Source organism: Vicia villosa, unplaced genomic scaffold, assembly GCF_029867415.1.
Source record: "Vicia villosa cultivar HV-30 ecotype Madison, WI unplaced genomic scaffold, Vvil1.0 ctg.000283F_1_1, whole genome shotgun sequence".
NCBI classification, from domain to species: Eukaryota; Viridiplantae; Streptophyta; class Magnoliopsida; order Fabales; family Fabaceae; genus Vicia; species Vicia villosa.
Genome location: NW_026705121.1, coordinates 909,066 through 930,685, shown reverse-complemented (window position 1 = coordinate 930,685; position 21,620 = coordinate 909,066). Strand labels below are relative to the sequence as shown.

Below are 21,620 nucleotides of genomic sequence, written 5' to 3'. Positions count from 1 at the left end.
TGAGCGTATTGTATATGTTGTACCTCAATGTTCTGTTGTTGTTAACCTTTTGGAGCTATAGCGAGTGGTATACTTTTGGATAGTCAAATGCGACATAAGAACTCGGATTTGAATGTATGAAACATGTTTCCTGTTGGTTATGTCAGATGGATTTTTGGGGATTGACTGATGGTAATGTTAATTGAGAGCTGGAGACTCAGGTAAAGGACTCTTATACGAGCTGGTTACCTGAGGTATGTTTTCGAGGACGAAAACTCTTTTAGTGGGGGAGAGTTGTAACACCCCATATTTTCTAATTTTAATTTAATCGGAAATTAAATTATTATTTAGAATTATTTGGTATTTTGTTGAATTATTGGAGAATTATGGATTAAGGGCCATTGGGCTGGAATGGTGAGATTAGTAGTATGGGGGTGCTAAGTGAGTAAGCCCGTTACTAATTATTTTATGTTTTTATAAAATAAAGGAAATAAGGAAAATTGGGAAAAAGGAAAAAGGAACGTGAAAAGCAGAGCAGAGGAGATGAGAGATTGGAAAGCTGATACGTGAAAGAGGAACAGAAGAGGAAGAGGGCTAATCAAGATCTTTGGCTAAGGTAAGGGGGGACTCTTCCGGTTAATATCTTTTATCGTATCATAGATAATAGGACTGATTTAGATGCATTGTCTGTGTCAATTAGTTATATGATGGATTGGGGTTTTGGGATGATTTTGAAGGGAATTGTATGATTTGATAAATTGTATGATTATATGATTGTTATGATGATTAAATGATCCTCTTTGTGTGTTATATTTGTGTTATAACATGTATGTGGCTGATATGGTGGTAATTGAGGTTCATGACATAACTTGGTTTGGGTTTTGGGGATTTTGGGGTAAATCCCGTAATGCTGTCAATTGCGATGAAAGTTGTGACTTTTGCCAGTTCGCGCCGCGAAGGTAGGTGCGCGCCGCGAAGGCGTAGTGATTTTCTCGTTCCGCGCCGCGAACCTGTGTTTGTGCCGCCAAGGCGTGTTTTCTATTCGTTACGCGCTGCGGACTGGGAGTGGCGCCGCGTGCTGTAGCGATAGTTGCTTTCTTGAAAAATGTAAAGATGTGTAAATTTCAAACCGTAGGTCCGTTTTAGACACCGTTTTGGACGTTGTTCCTTAAATTGAATACTCTACCCTATGAAATAAATAAAACAACAATAACTTGATTTTATTTTGAAAAGTATTGTTTTTCTCCATACGTGGTTTATTCTTGTTTTGCATAATTGACGAGGTGCAATGATGTGTGTTGTTATAATGTGATTGCTCCTGCTTGTTATGCAAATGGATGTTGTTCATGGTAAATATGATTATCATGTGTTTTGATGAATGATGATGTAAATACTCTGTTGTTGTTGGGTTGATTTGTTGTACTTGGTACACGATTGTGAGAGGTGTTATTGTTGTTGCACTTTGTGGTGGTTTATGCGTACAAGCACATTAATGAATGATTTACTTGTTATGATGTTGTGGTTGTAATTGGTGTTTGTTATACATATATTGTTGGTGTAAAATATGTATTTTATTATGGTTGAGAAATAGCATAATTGTGGGTGGCTATTGATTATTGTGTTGGTTGATGATTATGACATTTGGATGGTTTATGTGGATGATGAGCATGTTATGGTTGATACATGCATTTCATAATCATTATGTGGCTGATCCTTGACGATGGTGGATCAGTGGTAGCTAATTCCCATTGTGTGGAATTAGTGAGTGGGTGTTGCCGTATCCTTGACGATGGTGGATCGGTGAGTTGGGTTATCCCAGATTTTGGTACCACATGCATATATTTGCATTTGCATTAGGCTACTTGTGTTATTATAACATGAATGGAAGATTTTCCAATGTTATAATATGTGATGATTGTATAATGGTTATGATTTCTTTGGATGAATTATGGTGTTGTCTCTTAGTAATGTATTCTATTTGTTGTTGTGTGTTGATGAGTACTTCCTGACAATCTGAATATAATGAAATTGGATGAATAATGTGACTATGATGTGTTATTGTTTATGACTTGATAACATTTGTTAATTGTGAATGAGACTCACCCTTACTATTGATATTTTCAGATTGAGGATAGCGGCTTTGGCTCGGTGAGGATTAGCTCATGAGTCAGTTTGTTTAGTATAGCGTCGGTGTCATGCTCTGATATTGTAACACTGGGGGAACGCTAGCTTAGATTTGATGATGATACTCTATGTTGTTGTTATTGGAGTAATTTTGTGAGATATTGCATAGATGATGTTATGCTTATCTGTTGATTAATGTTCCGCTGTATAGAAACATGATTTTGTTAAATGGATGGTTTGCCCCTAAGTGAAGCATGACAATTGATTTATGATCATTTGTTTTAAATTGAATTGTGGCACCCTTGTTTTCATGTTTTACTCTGAATTATTTTATCAATTTCCGCGGGGTTTAGAAGGGTGTTACAGAAATCACCACTTAGAAACTACTAAGTCTTCTAGAGTCTACTGATCTCACTGATCACTCTAGGAACCTTTTACAATCAATGTAAAATAAATGTTTAAAAGAGTATGAAATGCTTCTTAGAAAGCTATAATCACAACTGTGATATTTCTCTTAAGTTCTAAGCTTAACACTCACTAAATATTACAATAGTTGTGAGGTTGAAGATGAAGTTCGTGAGCTTTGAATTTGACAGCGTTTCTGTATAATGCGCAAGTGTTGTATTGACCTTCACATCAGAACTTCTATATATAGGCGTTTGAGAAGATGGCCGTTGGGAGCATTTAATGCGTTGCGTGTATAGTACAGCTCTGCATTTAATGTTTCACACTTTTGTCAACTACCTCGAGCCATGGTTTTGCTGCTTTTACTGACTTTGCCTTTTGTAGCTTATAACGTTCCTTTTGTCAGTCAGAGTAGCCTGTCATCTTGTACTTGCTTCTGATCTATGATTTGTAGAATACAACGTTTGAATAATTAGAGTCATTCAGCTTGGTCCAGAGCATCTTCTTGTCTTCTGACTTTGAAGTGCTTGAGCGTGATACCATAAGAACTTCAGTGCTTCTGCTTCTGATCTCATGTTCTTCTGATGCTTCATAGACCATGTTCTGATTCTACTTGACCATCTTCTGATGTCTTGCGAGAGCATGTTCTGATGTTGCAATCTTGAACCTTCTGAGTCTGTGCTTCTCAGCGCTGAATTGTGCATACTCTTTATATATTTCCTGAAATGGAAAATGCAAAGGATTAGAGTACCACATTGTCTTATACAAAATTCATATATATTTTTATCATCAAAACAAGAATATTGATCAGAACAAATCTTGTTCTAACAAGGGGTCATAAGGCCCTCTTGGATACTCCTGGACAGACCTCTGGGCAGCCTGCCTCATTGATGCACGTAGTTGTGTAGCCTGCATATCAGGAGAAACCTGTGCTTGAACATGTTCGTCCTCGGGTTATTGCTCACTATCCCTTTGATCCCTAGACGAGGAAGCATGAGCCAGGCGACTCCTCGGATCAAAAGTGGATGCTCTATATGCCCTTCTAGGCTGCTCAACTCTCTCACGCCGAGCGGATGGTGTCTGGCTTGGCATGTCCAGACTCAATCTAGGGTTCTTAGCCATAATCCTGAAAAAATACATTAATTAAAAGGAAGCAATGGAACAAATATGAAAAAAACACTCAAGCAACATTTTAGATTGGCATATCTGAAAATTATTAAGAGGAGATTTCAGGTATGCACATCCGAACATCCATGGATGAACATGTGTGTGTTCTTGCCCCAAATGCCCCCAATAAACTTAGAATAATGACCTAAGTAGCCACATTTTCCAGATTAAACTTCTATATAATGATTTTAAATGATACTAAACAACCTATTACATACATTCAATGTACAACAAATCATTAGGAGAAACTTACCCAAATTCGAAGCTATTGTAAACTTGTTGAAATGAGAAACACTTGCTTTGGTAACACTTCTTCAAAGTCTCAGAAAGACTTGTTTCGGTAATTTGCTCAAAGTGGGGATATGAAGGATTTTGGTGTTTGTGTGAATAGAATAGAAATAGTTGAAAGCATGGAAGAATGAGGAGTTCTGTCTGAGTCAAATATATACTTAAAACCGACTCGGATATGCATCTCTGAAAATCTCATAAACGTAAGTTATAGAGTTGATTCGAATATCCCCTTAATCTTGACAAAAAGGTTGTTTAGGAGATTCATATTCGAAATCACTTTCAATATATATGATGTGGTGAGTTTGAATATACATATATAAATATTAAATATTGAAGGTATTTTGAAATTTTCTCCTAAAAAAACATAAGGATGCTTTTAAAAATTCCTATGTTAAATTCCTTATAACTTTATATTTTAAGTAGGAGCGACCCAAAATATATATAGGTTGTTTGAGTACCATTTGTACTTGTTATATATTAATGGATCACTTGCTTATAAAAAATGAATACGTGTTTATCAAGTTTTGTTTCCAAGAATAAACTGTTTATTTTGGATGCATTTACATACTTTTTATTAAAATTTTATTTTAAAAGTCTAGTGGTGGAATTAATTACTTATAAAATAAAGAATCGAGGATTCTAACACATTTTCATGGGCGGACGTATGCTTAGCCATTATGTGGCTATAGCCACATCAAAAGATTCATATATATATATATATATATATATATATATATATATATATATATATATATATATATATATATATATATATATATATATATATATATATATATATATATATATATATATATATATATAATTGGAAGAGATCTGAAAGAAAGATCTCCAGAACTTTCGGCGTAAGACAAAGTTTTCGACGCAGGGAGCGGAGTTGGCAGGTAGCCCAAGCCGAGCTCATGGATGCTAGGTTAATACTAGTAGGGCTCACTCTTTCTGCTCTCTTACTCCTCTTCCTATCTGCTTGCTACTAGATCAGCTAATCCTCTTTGCCTCATAATTGTGTGTATATATATATATATATATATATATATATATATATATATATATATATATATATATATATATATATATATATATAATCTTTTAAATATTGAATCGATTATCAAATCTATGAGAATGAATTATTGATTTATTGATTAAATTATTAGATTAGTGGTTGATTCTCGTTATTAAGTTGAATAATTCAGTTGAATAAATCAGTCTCTATAATAAAACTATATAGTTATTAAACCAATCAAACCAAATAACTCAATCTCTAGAAAAATCACAACACCTAAAAAATTTTAAAATTTCAAAATATCACAATTTTACAAATTTTTTAAATTTAAATTCTAAACATAATCATCACACACAACAAAATAATACAAAATACAAATCAAAATAATTTTTGAACAAAGTCTAACTGAAACATAAACTAAATAAGTAAATAAGTGCATTGTCTAATAAATTTAATTTCAAGGAGAAAAAGTTGTTTAAAATAAGTTATGAACAAACTCTACTTATATTTTAATTTTATATTTTATATGGCGATTTTAACCGTCGATTTTACAAAATCGTCGATTTTTTACTAGTTTTGGTTGGTCTGACCGACTCTCACTGGTTTAATAGCTTATATGATCTAACAATCAAATCAATTTTTTTTATTTTAATATTTTTGCTAATATCTCATATTTGATAAACAATTTTCATTATAATTTTAGAGTTTTTTAAATTGTCTCATATGTGACATCTTTACCTCAAATGTTAATACTATTTTATCATTTGAATTGTGTTTAGGATATATTGTTAGAGTCTTTTAAAGTATATATATATATATATATATATATATATATATATATATATATATATATATATATATATATATATATATATATATATATATATATATATATATATATATATATATATATATATATATATATAATCTTTGCAAATAAAATCTTTTAAAGTATACCTCAAATGTTAATACTATTTTTATGCACACGTAGTAATATGAAAATAAAATCTTTGATATTGTAATTGTTTAAAGTGTAATTCCTTGTATCGAAGTTGTTTGTTCGACAGAGACAAGAGAGCGTCGAAAAAATTTGTTTTGTTTACAAATGTGGAAATAGTTTGTTACACATAGATTTGTTTTAAATCTAGATAGATTAAATTTAGATTTAAAATAAATTAGATTTGATTTAGTTCCAAAATTGGTATTTTGGGCTTTTATTTAGAAGTGTAAAAACAGTTTGTTACACACAGATTTGTTTTAGATCTAGATAGATTAAATTTAGATTTAAAATAAATTAGATTTGATTTAGTTCCAAAATAGGTATTTTGGACTTTTATAGTTTTGGGTTTTTCCCTAGGGAGCAATCTAACCTAAATCTATAAATACGGAGTAACCCTCATTATTTTATAATCAAGTCAAAAGGTTGTATTCACGAAATTTGCAGTTGCAAGTGACTAATAAAATTTTCCACAGTTTGTGGGCAGAGAGTTACTCTGCAGAAACTCCAATCTCTTTTTTCTTTAAATTTCTTTTCTTTTTTCATTGTTCTCGTGTGGTGATAACAATCTTGTTCATCAAGATTGATAGAAATTCATCATAGGTTTTGGAGGATTTTCAATATCTGGTATCAAGAGCTCCGGTTTATTGATCAAGCGAAGAAGAAGAAAATCACTATGGTGTTGAATTATGGGAATGGAAATTATCCAGCAAGTTTACCAATTCTAAAAGTAGATAACTATGAGAATTGGTGCAAACAGATGAAGGTTCTATTCAGGTGTCAAAGTATTTGGGATCTTGTAAAGGATGAAGAAGAAGAGCTTGAAGAAGACGCTTTAGTAAAAGAAAAGAAAGAACATGAAGAATCAGAGAAGAAGAGTTATAAAGCATTCTTTATAATTCATTAATGTTTGAGTCCAGACAACTTCGAAAAGGTTAGTGATTCAAAATCTGCAAAAGAAGCTTGGGAGATTCTTGAATAGTCTTTTGGAGGCGCTGAGAAGGTGAAAGAGGCGAGGTTACAAACTCACAAAAGAACGTATGAATTGCTTCTGATGGAAGACAGTGAAATCATAACTCATTTCTTTACTAGGGTTACGAAACTAGTGAATCAAATCAAGATATGTGGAGAAGCGTTAACAACAAGAGCTGTCGTTTCGAAGATCTTGAGGTCTTTGGCCCCTAAGTTCGACCACGTGGTGGTAGCCATAGAAGAGTCGGAGGATTTGTCAAAATTGACATAAGAAGAGCTTCAAGGGACGCTTGAATCTCTTGAAAAACGAATGGCTGAAAGAGTTACAGGTAAGTCGAAGAATGATGTGGCTCTGCGGACCCACTCAGCAAAAGAAAAGAAAGGCAAAGGAAGTTGGGATAGAAATAAAGGTAGAGGTGGCTACAACAATTCGACTGGTCAAAATCAGCAAGAAGGAAGTTGTTTGAATCAGAGAAAGCCCTCATACCAAGGCAACCAAAGAGATGGTGCTGCAGGTAGAGGAAGAGGTGGTGGTCGAAAGTCTGATAAAATTCACATAAAATGTTTCAATTTTCAGAAGTATGGTCCTTATATGAGTGATTGTCCAGAGAAGCGTGAGAATCAAGAAAGGGAAGCAAAGTTTGAAAAACATAAAGAAGAAGAGATGTTACTGATGGTCACAAAAAAAGATGAAGATAAATTTAAGGACCAATGGTACTTGGATTCAGGATGCTCATCAAACATGTCTGGAAGGAAATATTGGTTTGTCAACATAAAGCCCTCAGTGAAGAACATGGTGAAATTTACAAATGACAATACTCTAGCAGCTAAAGGTATTGGAGACGGTTTGATTATGAGGAAAGATGGCAAGAGGTCAGTAATCTCTAATGTGTTGTACATACCAAGCATGAAGAGCAATTTGCTCAGCATTGGGCAGTTGGTCGAAAAGAACTACAAAGTTTCAATCGTAGACAAGATGATGAGAGTCTTCGACTCAAGAGGAAGGTTAATCTTGAAGGCTCCTATGTCTCAAAATAGAACCTTCAAGATCGAACTCGATTTGGTGGAGAGACAAAGTGGTCGAAAGCTAAAAGTTTTGAGAACTGATGATGGTGGAGAGTATGTGTCGAAAGATTTTTATGCATTGTGTGAAAAAGAAGGGAATGTGCATGACATGGTGTCACCCTACACTCTACAGCAGAATGGAACTGTAGAAAGGAAGAATCGAACCATCATGAATATGGTGAGAAGTATGTTAAATGGCAAGCATTTACCTTAAGAATTTTGGGGTGAAGTTGTGTCGACAACAACATTCATTTTGAACAGATGTCCGACGAATAAGATAGAAGGAATTACTCCAGAAGAATTTTGATCTGGTGTAAAGCCTAGCTTGAGTCATCTGAAGGTATTTGGATCTATAGCACATAGACATGTGTCAGATCATTTGAGAAGAAAACTTGATGACAAGTCGAGTCAGATGATCCTAATAGGATATCATTCGATTGGAGGTTACAAATTGTTTGACCTAGTGAATAAGCAAGTAGTGATCATCAGGGACGTGATCATAGATGAGCTTAAAGAATGAGATTGGACTGAAAAAGTCAAGAAATATTTAGTGGGAATATTACTCGAAGAATCAGAAAATCAAGTCAAAAGAGAAGTTAGACAATAGGAGGTTAGATATCAACCAAGTACAATTAGACCTCAGAGAATAAGACACATGCGTGCAAGGTTGCAAGATTGTGTGATTACATCAGATGATGTGGTCGATGATGAGGGTGAGCTAGTACATTATGCTTTCTGTGCAGATGTCAAACCAGTCAATGTAGCTGAACCATTGAAGGATTCGAAATGGGTGAAAGAAATGAATGAAGAAGTGAAGTCTATCGAAGATAATAATACTTGGTCACTTGTCGAATTGCCTCAAGGCAAGAAGGCAATTGATGTCAAGTGGGTATACAAGCTGAAGATGAATCCCAAAGGTGAAGTGGCTCGACACGAGGCAAGGTTTGTGACGAAATGATTTCTTCAAAGAGAAGGAATTGACTTCGATGAATTTTTTGCACCTGTTGCCAAGATCGAAACAATTAGGTTAGTTGTTGGTCTAGTAGAAATGAACAATTGGCACATATGTCAGATGGATGTGAAGTGTACATTCCTGATTGGCCCCTTAGACGAATAAGTCTATGTTGCACAACCAGTTGGGTTTGTGAAACATGGCGAAGAAAGAAAGGTGTACATGCTGCATAAAGCCCTGTATGGATTGAAACAAGCTCCAAGAGCTTGGAACAAGAATATTGATAGTTTCTTTAGGGAGAAGGAATTTGTGAAGTGCACAACTGAACATAGAGTATATGTAAGAAGAAGAAATAATGAATTTCTAATACTATGTATCTATGTCGATGACTTGTTAATAACAGGTAGCTGCAAGAAAGAGATCGAAGACTTCAAAGATGATCTCAGCAAGGAATTCGAAATGTCGGATCTGGGTGACATTTCATATTTCCTTATCATTGAATTCCACAAAATTAGTAGAGGTTTGATGATGCATCAAAGAAGATATGCGAGTGAAATTCTTAAGAGATTTGAGATGGAAGAATGCAACTCGACTTCAACCCTTGCAGAACCATGACTGCAACTGTCAAAAGATGCATATGAAGATGATGTCGACCCAACTCAGTACAAAAGACTTATTGGGTCACTAAGATACCTTTGTCATACAAGGCCTGACTTAGCATACAGTGTGGGTATGGTAAGTAGATTCATGCAGAAGCCAAAGGTATCGGACCTAGAAGAAACAAAGAGGATACTAGGGTATCTGAAAGGAACTCTCGACTATAGCATTTTATTTCCTGCAGTTGATAAAGGAAAATAATGCAAGATAGTGGAATACACTAATTCGAGTTGGTGTAGTGATACTGAGGATCGAAAACCACAACTGATTATGTGTTTATGCTAGGTGGTGCAACAGTTGCTTGGAGTTCGAGAAAGGAACCAGTAGTGGCATTATCATCATGCGCAGCAGAGTACATAGCTGCTTCTCTTTGTGCATGTCAAGGAACATGGATGATGAACTTGGTCGAAGAGATAACAGGTAAAGATCATGGAGAAATTACCATGAAGATCGACAACATGTCAGATATCAACCTGGCGAAGAATCAGATAGCACATGGTCGAAGCAAGCACATCGAAATGAGGTTCCATTACCTTCGAGAGAAGATAGCTAAAGGGAAGATAAACTTGGGACACTGCAGGACTGAGAATCAGATTGCAGACATCATGACGAAGGAAGTGCATGTCGAAGTATTCAGAAGACCAAGCGATATGAGGAATATAGATAGCTTAGACACAATGAATTAGGTGGTGTGTTGAAAGTGTAATTTCTTGTGTCGAAGTAGTTTGCTCGACAAAAACAAGGGAGTGTCGAAAAGATTTGTTTTGTTTATAAGTGTGAAAACAGTTTTTTACACATAGATTTGTTTTAGATCTAGATAGATTTAATTTAGATTTAAAATAGATTTGATTTGATTTAGTTCCAAAATAGGTATTTTGGACTTTTATAGTTTTGGGCTTTGGCTTAAGGAGCAAGCTAACCTAAACCAATAAATAGGGAGTAACCCTCATTATTTTGCAAGTCAAAAAGTTGTATTAACAAAATTTGCAGTTGACCAATCGTTAGTTGGTCCAGTGGTGATTGGCGCTGGACTTGGTAGGGAGAACCACGGTTCGATCCCCCGCAACTGCGATCGGGAGGGGGCTTGACCCACTTGATGCCAGAGCTGTTCCCCCGAACCGGACTAAACCGGTGGTTATAAACCAAAAAAAAAAAAATTGCAGTTGCAAATGAATAATAAAATTTTCTACAGTTTGTGGACCGAGAATTACACTGCAGAAACCCTAATGTCTTTTTTCTTTAAATTTCTTTTCTCTTTTCATTGTTATCGTGTGGTGATAACAATCTTGTTCATCAAGATTGATAATATTCATCATAAATTTTGATGGATTTCCAACCATAATTTAGTTTCATAAAAGAATAACAGTATGCATGCAAGTCAATTTTTTTTAGTTGTAACAACTAATAGATGAAAGGATCACATATGAATATTTCAATTATGATAGGCATTTTTACTTATGAAAAAACTGATAGGACAGACAGAACAAAATAAAAATGAAAAAAACCAAGCATATGAAATAACCATAAAATATATTGTTGGCTTTACACGTGGGCTCCACGTTAATTTATTTTTCTTTTCTTTTTACAACACCTAAGATGGAGATGAATCCTCATCTATCTATATATAATTAAGAGTGTACTATAAATTTTCAACTTCACACTTCTCTTTCAATCTGCAACATCTTCTTCAACTTCATAATATTTTCTTGAACCTCTTGTTTCTTCTTCAACTTGAAGATTATGGTATGTGTTCTGATATCTTATATTTTTACATGCACTCTTATTTTCATCTCTGTTTCTTATTTTTAGGGGTATTTGTTTCTTCTATTATTTGTGTATATTCATGTTGAAAATCTCTGTATATCATACAAAAGAATGAAATTGTTTGATGTGTTGTTATAATGCAGGTAGAAGAATATATGTAAATTATATTTTTCTATTTTATTATATTAATATTTTGAATTATTCATAAATGTATAGATAGATATATAAAAATAATATTTAAAAAATTATTATAACAGGTATTATTTTTAATATATGTAAATTATGTTAGAAGTCTTATAATAAGTAGGTAGGATTAGATTTTGTTTCTAGACATAGAATATGAATATTTTGAGGGTTTGTGTGGAGGAATATTATAAAAAGATTAATAGATTGTTAAATAAAAAATTGTTGTTTAGTTCACGAGCAAATTATCAAAACAAATTTATGCACGTTCTCATACTATTTAGGATCTCTATTCTCACAGCAAATTATCTTATAACCGATAGTTTCTGGTTTGTAAATTTATATGATTAAAAGAAATTTGTTTTGTAATGCTTATTTTTAAGAATTTATAGATTTTTTTATTAATTTATAATTTTATTTTGAATTATATTTTTTCTTAAATTTATCTATATTATATTAATTAAAATTTAAAACTTTATTTAATTTATGCTATTTAATATTTATAAACAAATTCCGCTGTTAATTATATTAAATATTACAAATAAGACAAAAAAATTCATGAAGTAATTTGAGTCTTATTAACTAATTAAAATAAATAGTTAAATATATTTGTGGTCGTCTTAAATATATTTATATTTTATTTTTAATCTCATTTTAAAGAATGATCCTTCTAAAATTTTTCATTCACAATTTTTTGTCTCATGTAATTTAGCGATAGTTTTTATAATTTAGTGACAAAATTAACAATGATTTACTATTTAGCGAATAAATAACGACGATTTTAGCAGGAGAGATCAAAAGTGTGGATGAAAATAATTTAAAAAATTACTTTTTTAAAAAAAAATTTGAAGGATTAAAAATGAAATATAAAATATTTAGGAGACCACAAATATATTTAACCCTAAAATAAATTTGTATCCTATAATTTAATCTACCAACTATTAACTATTTTGTAATGAAAAAGTCTTGTAAGACACTTTTATTTCTTTCATTTAAATAAAATAAAATAAAATAAAATTTAATCGTGTAACTAGTGTGTTTATTTTGTATGTAAATATTTTTAATTAATTAAAATTTATATGTGACGTTTTATAATTAAAGATGGAGAAAGTAGTATATTGTCCAAATCGAGAAGAGGACCATAATTAATTAAGTTTGTTGAGATATAAATAAGAGGACCATAAATAAGAAGTTTTACTATCAATTATCTAATTTTTTTTTCTTCTAAGAATCAACCATTTATCTTTGAAAGTATTTAGCCGTTCGTAAATAGTTGGTAATTTGTATCTTTGCTTTTAAAAATGTAAAACTTTAAAAGAGCAAGACAAAAATGATACGGACTCTTATTTTGATTTTAATCATCGTACAATTTTGTATAATTGTTCGTTGTACCAATAAACAATTATTATTCTTAAAAATGACAAATTTATTTGCACAAAATGACAAAAATCTGAATATATTACAACTTACTTTATTCCAATATTTGCACCATTAGTCCTTCATTGGTGAACAATGGGACTTTTCTTAGCATTGATTTTATAACCGTTCACATTAATTTGCAATAGAGAGAGACACACAAAGTTTTAGGATAGTTTAATTAATTGGTTGAGAGAAGAATTAAGAAAGTGAAAAAATGGTGATGCAGGTTGACAAGAAAGAAAGAAAAATAGTGGTGAGTAAGCCACTACAAGTTGCAAAAGAATCAGATTCAGAAGAAGGTTACAATGCCCCAAATCTTTTACAACGCTTATTAAGTTTATTCAAGAATGTACGGTCAGGATCTGATCTCACATCCCTCCAGGTATTATCAATATACTTTCTATATGTTTATTTTTTAATTGAAAAGTTGTGTGAAACGAGTAAAGATATTCTCAATTTTTTTCCTCTCTACTTTTTTTCTTCTTTTATTATTAAGGCTTTAGGAATATTATGTGATATTTTAGGTACTATAAGAAAATGGAGGTATATGAATATAATGTACTCAGAAAATAGTAATGTATAGAAAAACTCCTTTGTTCTTTTGGAACAACCATTTACTATCCTTGTGGACAACGACATCAATGCGTAGTATACGACATTCATATTTATATTTATGTTTAAGAAAACTTCTAAATCACTTTCAACCATATTTTTCCATCCAAAATGAAAATCTAATAAACTAGGTGTTATTGTACTGTTTGATGAAATTAGTTAATATATAAGCTCAAATATTTTTGTAAGGAAAAGGTATTTCTGAATAATTTGCATCACAAGTTACTTGACAAATGAGGATAAATTGAGAGAAAATTAATGAGTGATCGAGGGGAAAACTTTTATTAAATGTGTCGTTCTTTCAATTATAATGAGGGGTGATATTTATAGACACACTAGTCATTCAAATGAAATTAAAAATAAACTGTCTAAAAATAGTTTGATATTCACCTGGATATATCCTTAAAACAATATATCTGTCCAGGTATATCCTTAAAACAGACTGTCCAACAAAAATTGATATATATGTTTGAGTATATCTTTGAAGCAGATTGACTTAAGCACAATACCCCTTCCTAATTCAGATTTAACATGCTTCTCATTCTCATTAACTTCTTCAAACCTGGCTTACTTTAAGGGTTTTTGTCAAGATATATGCTAATTGCAACTCTGTCTTGCAATAATCAATAGTTAACCTTGCTTTGCTAACTTGATCTCTAAGAAAGTGATACCTCATTTTTATATGTTCACTTTTACCATGACCCATTTGATGATTTGCTAGATCTATGGCTAATTGACTGTCTACTAGCAGCTTGATTTTTCCATAGTCACCAATGTTGAATTCTTCAAGCAACAGGTCTAACCAAAGTATTTGACATGTTGCATAAGAGCCTGAAAGATACTCTACTTCACATGAGGACAAAACAACAGTCTCTTGCTTCTTTGAACTCCAAGAAACTAGTGCAGATCCAAGCATGAACAGGTAGCCAGCTATGCTTTTTCTGTCATCTTGATCACCACTCCAATATGAGTTTGAGTAACCATATATCCTTGCTCCAGTTCTAGTTGTTTGATGAGACATTAGCACTCCATGATCTGAATCTGACGTGCCTTTGATACATCTTAGGATTCTTTTTGCTGCAAGTAGATGACATAGCCTTGGTTTCTCCATGAATCTACTCACCAATCCAACACTATGACAAATGTCAGGTCTTGTATTGCAGAGATACCTCAAAGATCCAATGATCTTCTTATTCAATGTATTATCAACCAATTCTTCTTCGGATTCCTTCTTCAGCTTGATGTTGGTCTCCATTAATGTGATAGCAGGGTTGCAGCTACCCATCTTAAATCTCTTTAATATCTCCTCTGCATATTTCTTCTGATTCAAGAAAATGCCTTGTTTGGTTTCCATGATTTCCATTCCTAGAAAATATGCCAACATTCTTAGGTCATACATTTCAAACTCAGTATTCATGCTTGCTTTGAACTTTGTCAATTCTACTTCATTTGAACCTGTAACCAATAAATCATATACATAAAGACATATAATGACTTAGTCTTGTTCATTTAAGTCTTTGATATAAACACCATGTTTTGATGTGTATTTGTTGAAACCTAGCTTGATTAAGAAGTTATCAATTCTCTTATTCCAAGCTCTAGATGCTTGCTTCAATTCATACAAAGCCTTTTTTTTAACTATATACTAAACCTTCTTTTCCTCTTACTTCAAAGCCTGGTGGTTGGTTCACATAGAATTCTTCCCTTAGATGTCCATTCAAGAATGCATACTTCACATCAAGTTGATGAATCTTCCAAAATTTATATGTTATTGTGGCCACAACGATCATTATAGTTTCAAGCCTAGCCACTGATGCATATAATTCATTGAAATCTACTCTAGGTCTCTGGAAAAATCATTTTGCAACCAATCTTGTTTGTACTTGGAAATCTTACCATCTGGTTTCAACTTCAGCTTGTAAACCCATCTTACATCAATTAATTTCTTGTCGGAGCTCTCAACCAGCTCCCATGTCTGTTTTTTCTCAATGTCCTTGAGTTCCTCAAACATTGCAACTTTCCAATTTTCATCATGTAGAACTTGCACATGATTGATTGGTTCTGCCTCATCCATCATGGCTTCTTCAATTAGCTCACCATTTTCTTTAATAGCTTGATAATGGAATCTCTCCTAATAATTCAGCCTGACTGATGGAGTCTTGGTTCTATTTAACCTTCTTACTCCATGAACTTATGTAGGCTCAGTTGGTTCAAGTCGTTCCTCATCATGCAGTGTAGCTCTAATGTGACTTGAGATTTCACCTTCTTGCACTGAATCTTGTGAAGCAAGCAACCAATTCCATCTTTTGCTTTCATCAAATTCCACATCTCTGTTGATCACTACCTTATTTTCACTAGGTACTAACAACTTGTAAGCACCTGTTGACTGATATCCAACTTTGACCATAGCATGGCTTCTATTATCCAACTTTCTTCTAAGTTGTTCAAGAACATGTCTAAAGTGTATTGAGCCAAATATTTTGAGATGAACAACACTTGGCTTCAACCCTGACTAGGCTTTATAAGGAGTTTTGTTGTTCAACTTCTTTGTTGAACATTTCTTGATGATGTACACTGCAGTTAAGCTGGATTCTCCCTAAAAGTGCTTAGGCATTTACTCTGCTTTAAGCATACTCCTAGCTATATCCAAGATGTTTTTTATTTTTCCTTTCAGCAATGCCATTGTGTTGAGGTGTGTAGGGTATTATCACTTCATGCTCAATCCCTTCCATGTCACAAAATTGAGCAAACTCTATTGATGTATACTAACCACCACCATCAATTCTCAATATCTTGATGGTGTGTCCAACTTGTTTCTCAAGCATCAACTTGAATCTTTTTGAAACTACTGAATACTTCACTTTTCTTTTCCAACAAGTAAATCCACACATGTCTTGTAAATTCATCTATGAAGATTAGAAAATAGCAGTTTCCTCCTAGTGATTTTACTTCAAATGGACCACATACATATGAGTGCTCAACTTCAAGTTTCTATTGTGAATTCATTGGCAAGTCGTGTTTGAAATACTTTCTTGTATGCTTGGCTCTGCAACATTCCTCACACAGCTGCTTTGGCACTTTAATATTCGAAAGTTCATACACCATATTCTTCATATATATCAGCTAAGACTTCTGAAATTAAGATAGCCAAATCTTTGACGCCAAACCAAATTTTTATCTTCAGATGTGATTGATGCAAGACATTGATGATCAAGCATATTGGTCATGACCTTGAATGTCCAGTCGGTTGATAAAGGTGCCCTCATAATTGCTTTAAACATTTCATCAAACACCTTGAGTTATTTTCTTTCCAGCTTCATTGTGTAATTCTTATCAAGTAATTTATCTAAGATGGTCAAATTACTTGCCATTGAATCAACATATAAGACATCACTGATGATGGCTTCATGTACATCCTTCTTTTTCACTCTGATTTTGCTCATTCATTCTGATGTCACCATGTTGTTGTCTGCAAAACGAGTTGATCCTAACTAATTCATCCAACTTGACAAACCAGTTCTTGTTGCTTGTCATATGATTACTGCAACCTGTATCAAGGTACTGCACATTTGTTTCTCCCTGAGGCCAAATATGTTGCAACCATCAAGATAACATCTTCAGATTCACTGCTACCATAATGAGGAAATTGAGCCACGCCTTTGTCTTCATCATTGCTCTTGTTGTAGTAGCAATCTCTAGCATAATGACCAAGATTCTTAAAGCAATATCATTGAACCTCATCCATGTTAACATTCTTATTGCTCTTCTTGTTCTGATTAGCACCATTCTTGCTAGTTTCACATTGGCCTTTTGCAGCCTTACCTTGTCATTCAACTTCTTCTGCCATTTTGCTTTAACTTTGTTATTTCTTGAGGAATTTTATTTCACCTTCTTGATGAATTTGCTTGCAGTTCCTGTTCAGATACCTTTTATGAATCTTTTGCTTCAATCTCATCTCAGCGCCCTCAGGAGATGCTTGCAATTATTCTAGCTTCATCTCTAACAAGTCTTTAGATTCTTCAATTGCCACCACAATGTGATCAAACTTGGCTGGAAGATCCCTCAACACATTCTCCACCTTCTGCAATTCATAGTCTTTTCTCCACAATACTTTATTTGATTTGTCAAAGCCACCATCTTTGAGAAGAACTCAACAACGGTTTCATCATCTTTCATCTGCAAGTTTTCATATTGCTTTCTCAAAGATTGTAACTTCACTTTATTTAACTTTTCATTTTCACCATATAACTTATTGAGAGTATCTCAAGCCTCCTTGGTTGTTTCTTTCTCAATAATCTTCTTAAAGATATTTGAATCCACACACTAAGCATGATAAAGAAACTGGAATATTCTTTTAATTTCATATAGCGATAACTCATCATTGAATTTCCCTTCTACTCTTCATAAAAAATGAAAAAAAATACAAATATATGTTTAACTGAATGAGGGACTTGCGTTGCACCATAAATTTTTATTTAACAAATTAAAAAATTAATAAGTTTAATTGATCGAGTATGTTCAACTATCATTTTTGTTAGGTGTTGAATTAAATTGCATGTCCCATTTTTTTTTTATTTAATGATTTGTCTTTATTAAAAAATTAAATTAATTAAACCATAAATTCTCATTCAATTAATCAAATTTAATTTTTTAAAGGGCAATGCTAACCAGTGCCCCAGGGGCACTCGTTAAGACTTATTAATTACGTCATGGATCCATTAATAATCATTAAAAAGAGAGCTTATTATTAAAAGTGTTATTTATGATTGTTATAAAAATGGTGTTATTTAAGACCACAAATTGAAATTTTAGAAACCGTTACGTAATATTTACTCAACCTTTCCATTTTCATTTACTCTTATTGTATTTGCATATTTCATTCTTAATCGCCTACTAACTTTTTAATTTAAAAAAAAAAAATTACATTTTCATTTTATATGTAGTTTAAAAAATGATATTGTAGATAAAGTGTTTTTTTTCTTCCATTTTTTATTTATTCTAAAACATTTAAATATTTAAATTTGATATAAATTTTTATTTCTAGTTATTATTTTTTCTTGTAATATTTTATTGTTAATTCTTTGTGAGTTTCTTAATGTTTTTTGTTTAGTTTATTTTATTTTTAGTAAATTAAGTTCTCATATTTAAATAAAGTTATAATATTTAAACTCTAAATTTCATTTAATTTTATGTGTATCAATTATGCACTGTATGAAAGAAAAATTCAGGTAATAATTAAATATATTTAATGTACTATTTACTTTTAAAAAATCAAAATATAATTAAAGTTCATTTAATGTTCCTTATCCAGGTTAGCCGGACCCTTTTTTAAATTAGCTTGAACCATTTCTTTCCCCAAAATTATTTTTTAACACATTCAAACAAAATTTTTCAATCACTTCATTAACCACAAACACCCTTGAAAAACAATAAACAAATTTAAGCAAAAAATCTTAATTTAGGTGAATTTTTAAAAATCTTAATATTGGATTACGTTACTTGGTTATTATTACAGTAAATAATACAGCAACTTTTGTATACGTTTACTCTAAATTTGTAATTAATTTTACGTGTAACCCTTCCTTCTACTAAATACTACACAATCATGCATGCATCTACTTGTATATATTTTTTGTAGTAGAAATTTGCAAATACAAATCATCTTAATTTGAAACATGTATTCTAAAAAGAATGATGAAAAAATTGAAAATGTTGTGTTACATGCAGTTGCCACCATTGTTTAACTTACCAAAATCCCAACTACAATGCTATGGTGAATCAGTATATTGCACTGCTTCAGACATCCTTACCACATGCAACAGAGGACAGAGTCCATTAGATAGGTTCATATCTGTTGTAGCATGGTGCATATCTACCACACGTCCTGCATCTTTTGGGGTTGCTCCTTATAATCCTATTCTTGGTGAGACTCATCATGTTTCAAAGGGAAATCTAAATGTCTTACTTGAACAGGTACTTATTTACTCTCAAATGGTTGCTTGCTGAGCAAGTTTCCTTGATAGATTCGATACACGCTAATAAAGTTCTTGGTTTGCATGTATATGTAGGTGTCACACCACCCTCCGGTAACGGCCCTCCACGCAACTGATCAGAAGGAAAATATTGAAATCATATGGTGTCAGCAACCTGTTCCTAAATTTTATGGTATATATCTTGACCTTATCTAAGATCATTAGTATTTCTGTATCGTTTCGTAGCCACAGAGGCGTGGACTTGAGGTTGACCAGCACAAAAATTGTTACTACTGATGTCTATGTGTTAGTATCGTATTCGTATTTAGTATCTTAAAATCAATGTGTAGGCACATCAGTTGAAGCTCAAGTGCATGGTAAGAGGGAACTGAAGCTCTTAAACCATGGAGAAACATATGAGATGAATTGTCCTCATCTTTTATTTAGAATTCTTCCAATTCCTGGTGCTGATTGGGTTGGCACAGTTGATATAAGGTGCTTAGAGACAGGTTTAGTAGCTGAGTTAACCTACAAGTCAAGTCATTCTTTTCTAGGATTTGGTGGAAATCATAAAGTCATCAAAGGGAAGATCCTTGACTCTTCATCCTTGAAAGTTTTATATGAAATTGATGGTCATTGGGATAGGTATGTATTATCTTCCTTCATAAAGATCCTAAACAAACTTGATTAATGGAAGTTTATATTTTTTACTAAATAGTCTCAATAATTATTATACACGCTCGATACACTGATTGATAACTCTACCAGCGCAGAGCCTGTCAGAGTCACGAATACAAGTTTGAGTATATGTCGTATCGAAAAGTGTCTGTCCTCTTTCTCATCAAATTTGTTTTGTAGGATTGTAAAACTGAAAGATAGAAAAAATGGGCAAGTTAGAGTGATATATGATGCAACAGAAGTCATTTCAGGGCTAAAAGCACCTATTCTCATTGATGAAAAGGTACTAATGAAAATCAATTCACCTTTTTCTTAATTTCATTATGAACCAATTTCTTTCTTGCATGTGCTAAGGAATTTAGTTTCCTAAATCATTATCAGTCAATGTCATTTTAGAGACAATATTTTGTGTTCAAGTAATTAAGGGACATGTTTTAGTGAATGTGACATGAGATTCTCTTGTTCATTAGTGTGTGTGGCCAACAGAATCAGTGAATGTTTGGAGTGAGTTGAGCCAAGCCATAATGACCAAAGATTGGGAGAAAGCAAGAGAAGCAAAGCAAGTAGTGGAGGAGAGACAAAGGGAGCTTGTAAGAGAAAGAGAGTCAAAAGGGGAAAATTGGATTCCTAAACATTTTGTAGTGTCTTACAGCAAAGAAGTAGGGTGGGACTGTTCACCTATTCATAAATGTGTATCAGCTGCTCCCATCATAGCACTATAATTGTTAGCTATGTATTTTTATTATTTTCTAGTTTTATTTGGTGTAAAAAAAATTATTGTGCAATTTTGTACTTAATTATCAAAATGGACAAAGTTTTACTTTAGATGGTTTATTGTGAAGAACATAAAAAACTCTTTAAAGGAGTACATGAACTTTTTATTAATTTAGGTGAAATCTTGATGATGGATGTAATACAATTTTATATTCAATTATTGAATAATAATGATGTTGTAACAAATTGGAATTTTATTTGTGAGTCATCGACTTCAATTCTAATGAGGATGTTCACCATCTAATTTTTAAATGAGTGTTTTGTGAAAGGTATAGATGAAAGTAGTAGGACATTTGAATTATTGTAGTGTCTTATTAAATAATAGTTTGATTTATGCAAATTACTTTACCACGTAAAAGTATAATAACGCTTTCAGATTTTAGAGATGCATCTTTGGACGCATCCAAAAACATACAATTAAAACTGAAACTGAAAGACGTCCCAAATTTGTAGTTATGTTGCATCCATAAATACATCTCCGTAAATAATACAAAGTTGCATTTCCGTATTATACTGAAACTCAAGCAGAAAAGCAGAAAAACAAGAAAGGTGTAGGTTAACAAAATAAAAATTTCATTGGTAACATAA

At 32.5% G+C, this 21,620-nt stretch overlaps 1 protein-coding gene across 2 annotated transcripts; it reads left to right on the top strand.

Moving 5' to 3' along the window:
- The first annotated feature begins 11,271 nt into the window (after positions 1 to 11,271).
- LOC131626372 (oxysterol-binding protein-related protein 4C-like) lies at positions 11,272 to 21,142 on the top strand. 2 transcript variants are annotated; one of them, XM_058897187.1, is made up of 7 exons: positions 11,272 to 11,373; positions 13,223 to 13,378; positions 19,336 to 19,581; positions 19,677 to 19,773; positions 19,931 to 20,225; positions 20,439 to 20,541; positions 20,729 to 21,142. In XM_058897187.1, the coding sequence occupies exons 1-7, from the start codon at positions 11,371 to 11,373 to the stop codon at positions 20,978 to 20,980; spliced, it is 1,152 nt and encodes a 383-aa protein (XP_058753170.1). In that variant the 5' UTR covers positions 11,272 to 11,370; the 3' UTR covers positions 20,981 to 21,142. The 2 variants fall into 2 exon arrangements, with proteins under 2 accessions (XP_058753170.1, XP_058753168.1); XM_058897185.1 differs by lacking the exon at positions 11,272 to 11,373 and having other exon boundaries at positions 13,211 to 13,378.
- Positions 21,143 to 21,620: the final 478 nt, after the last annotated feature.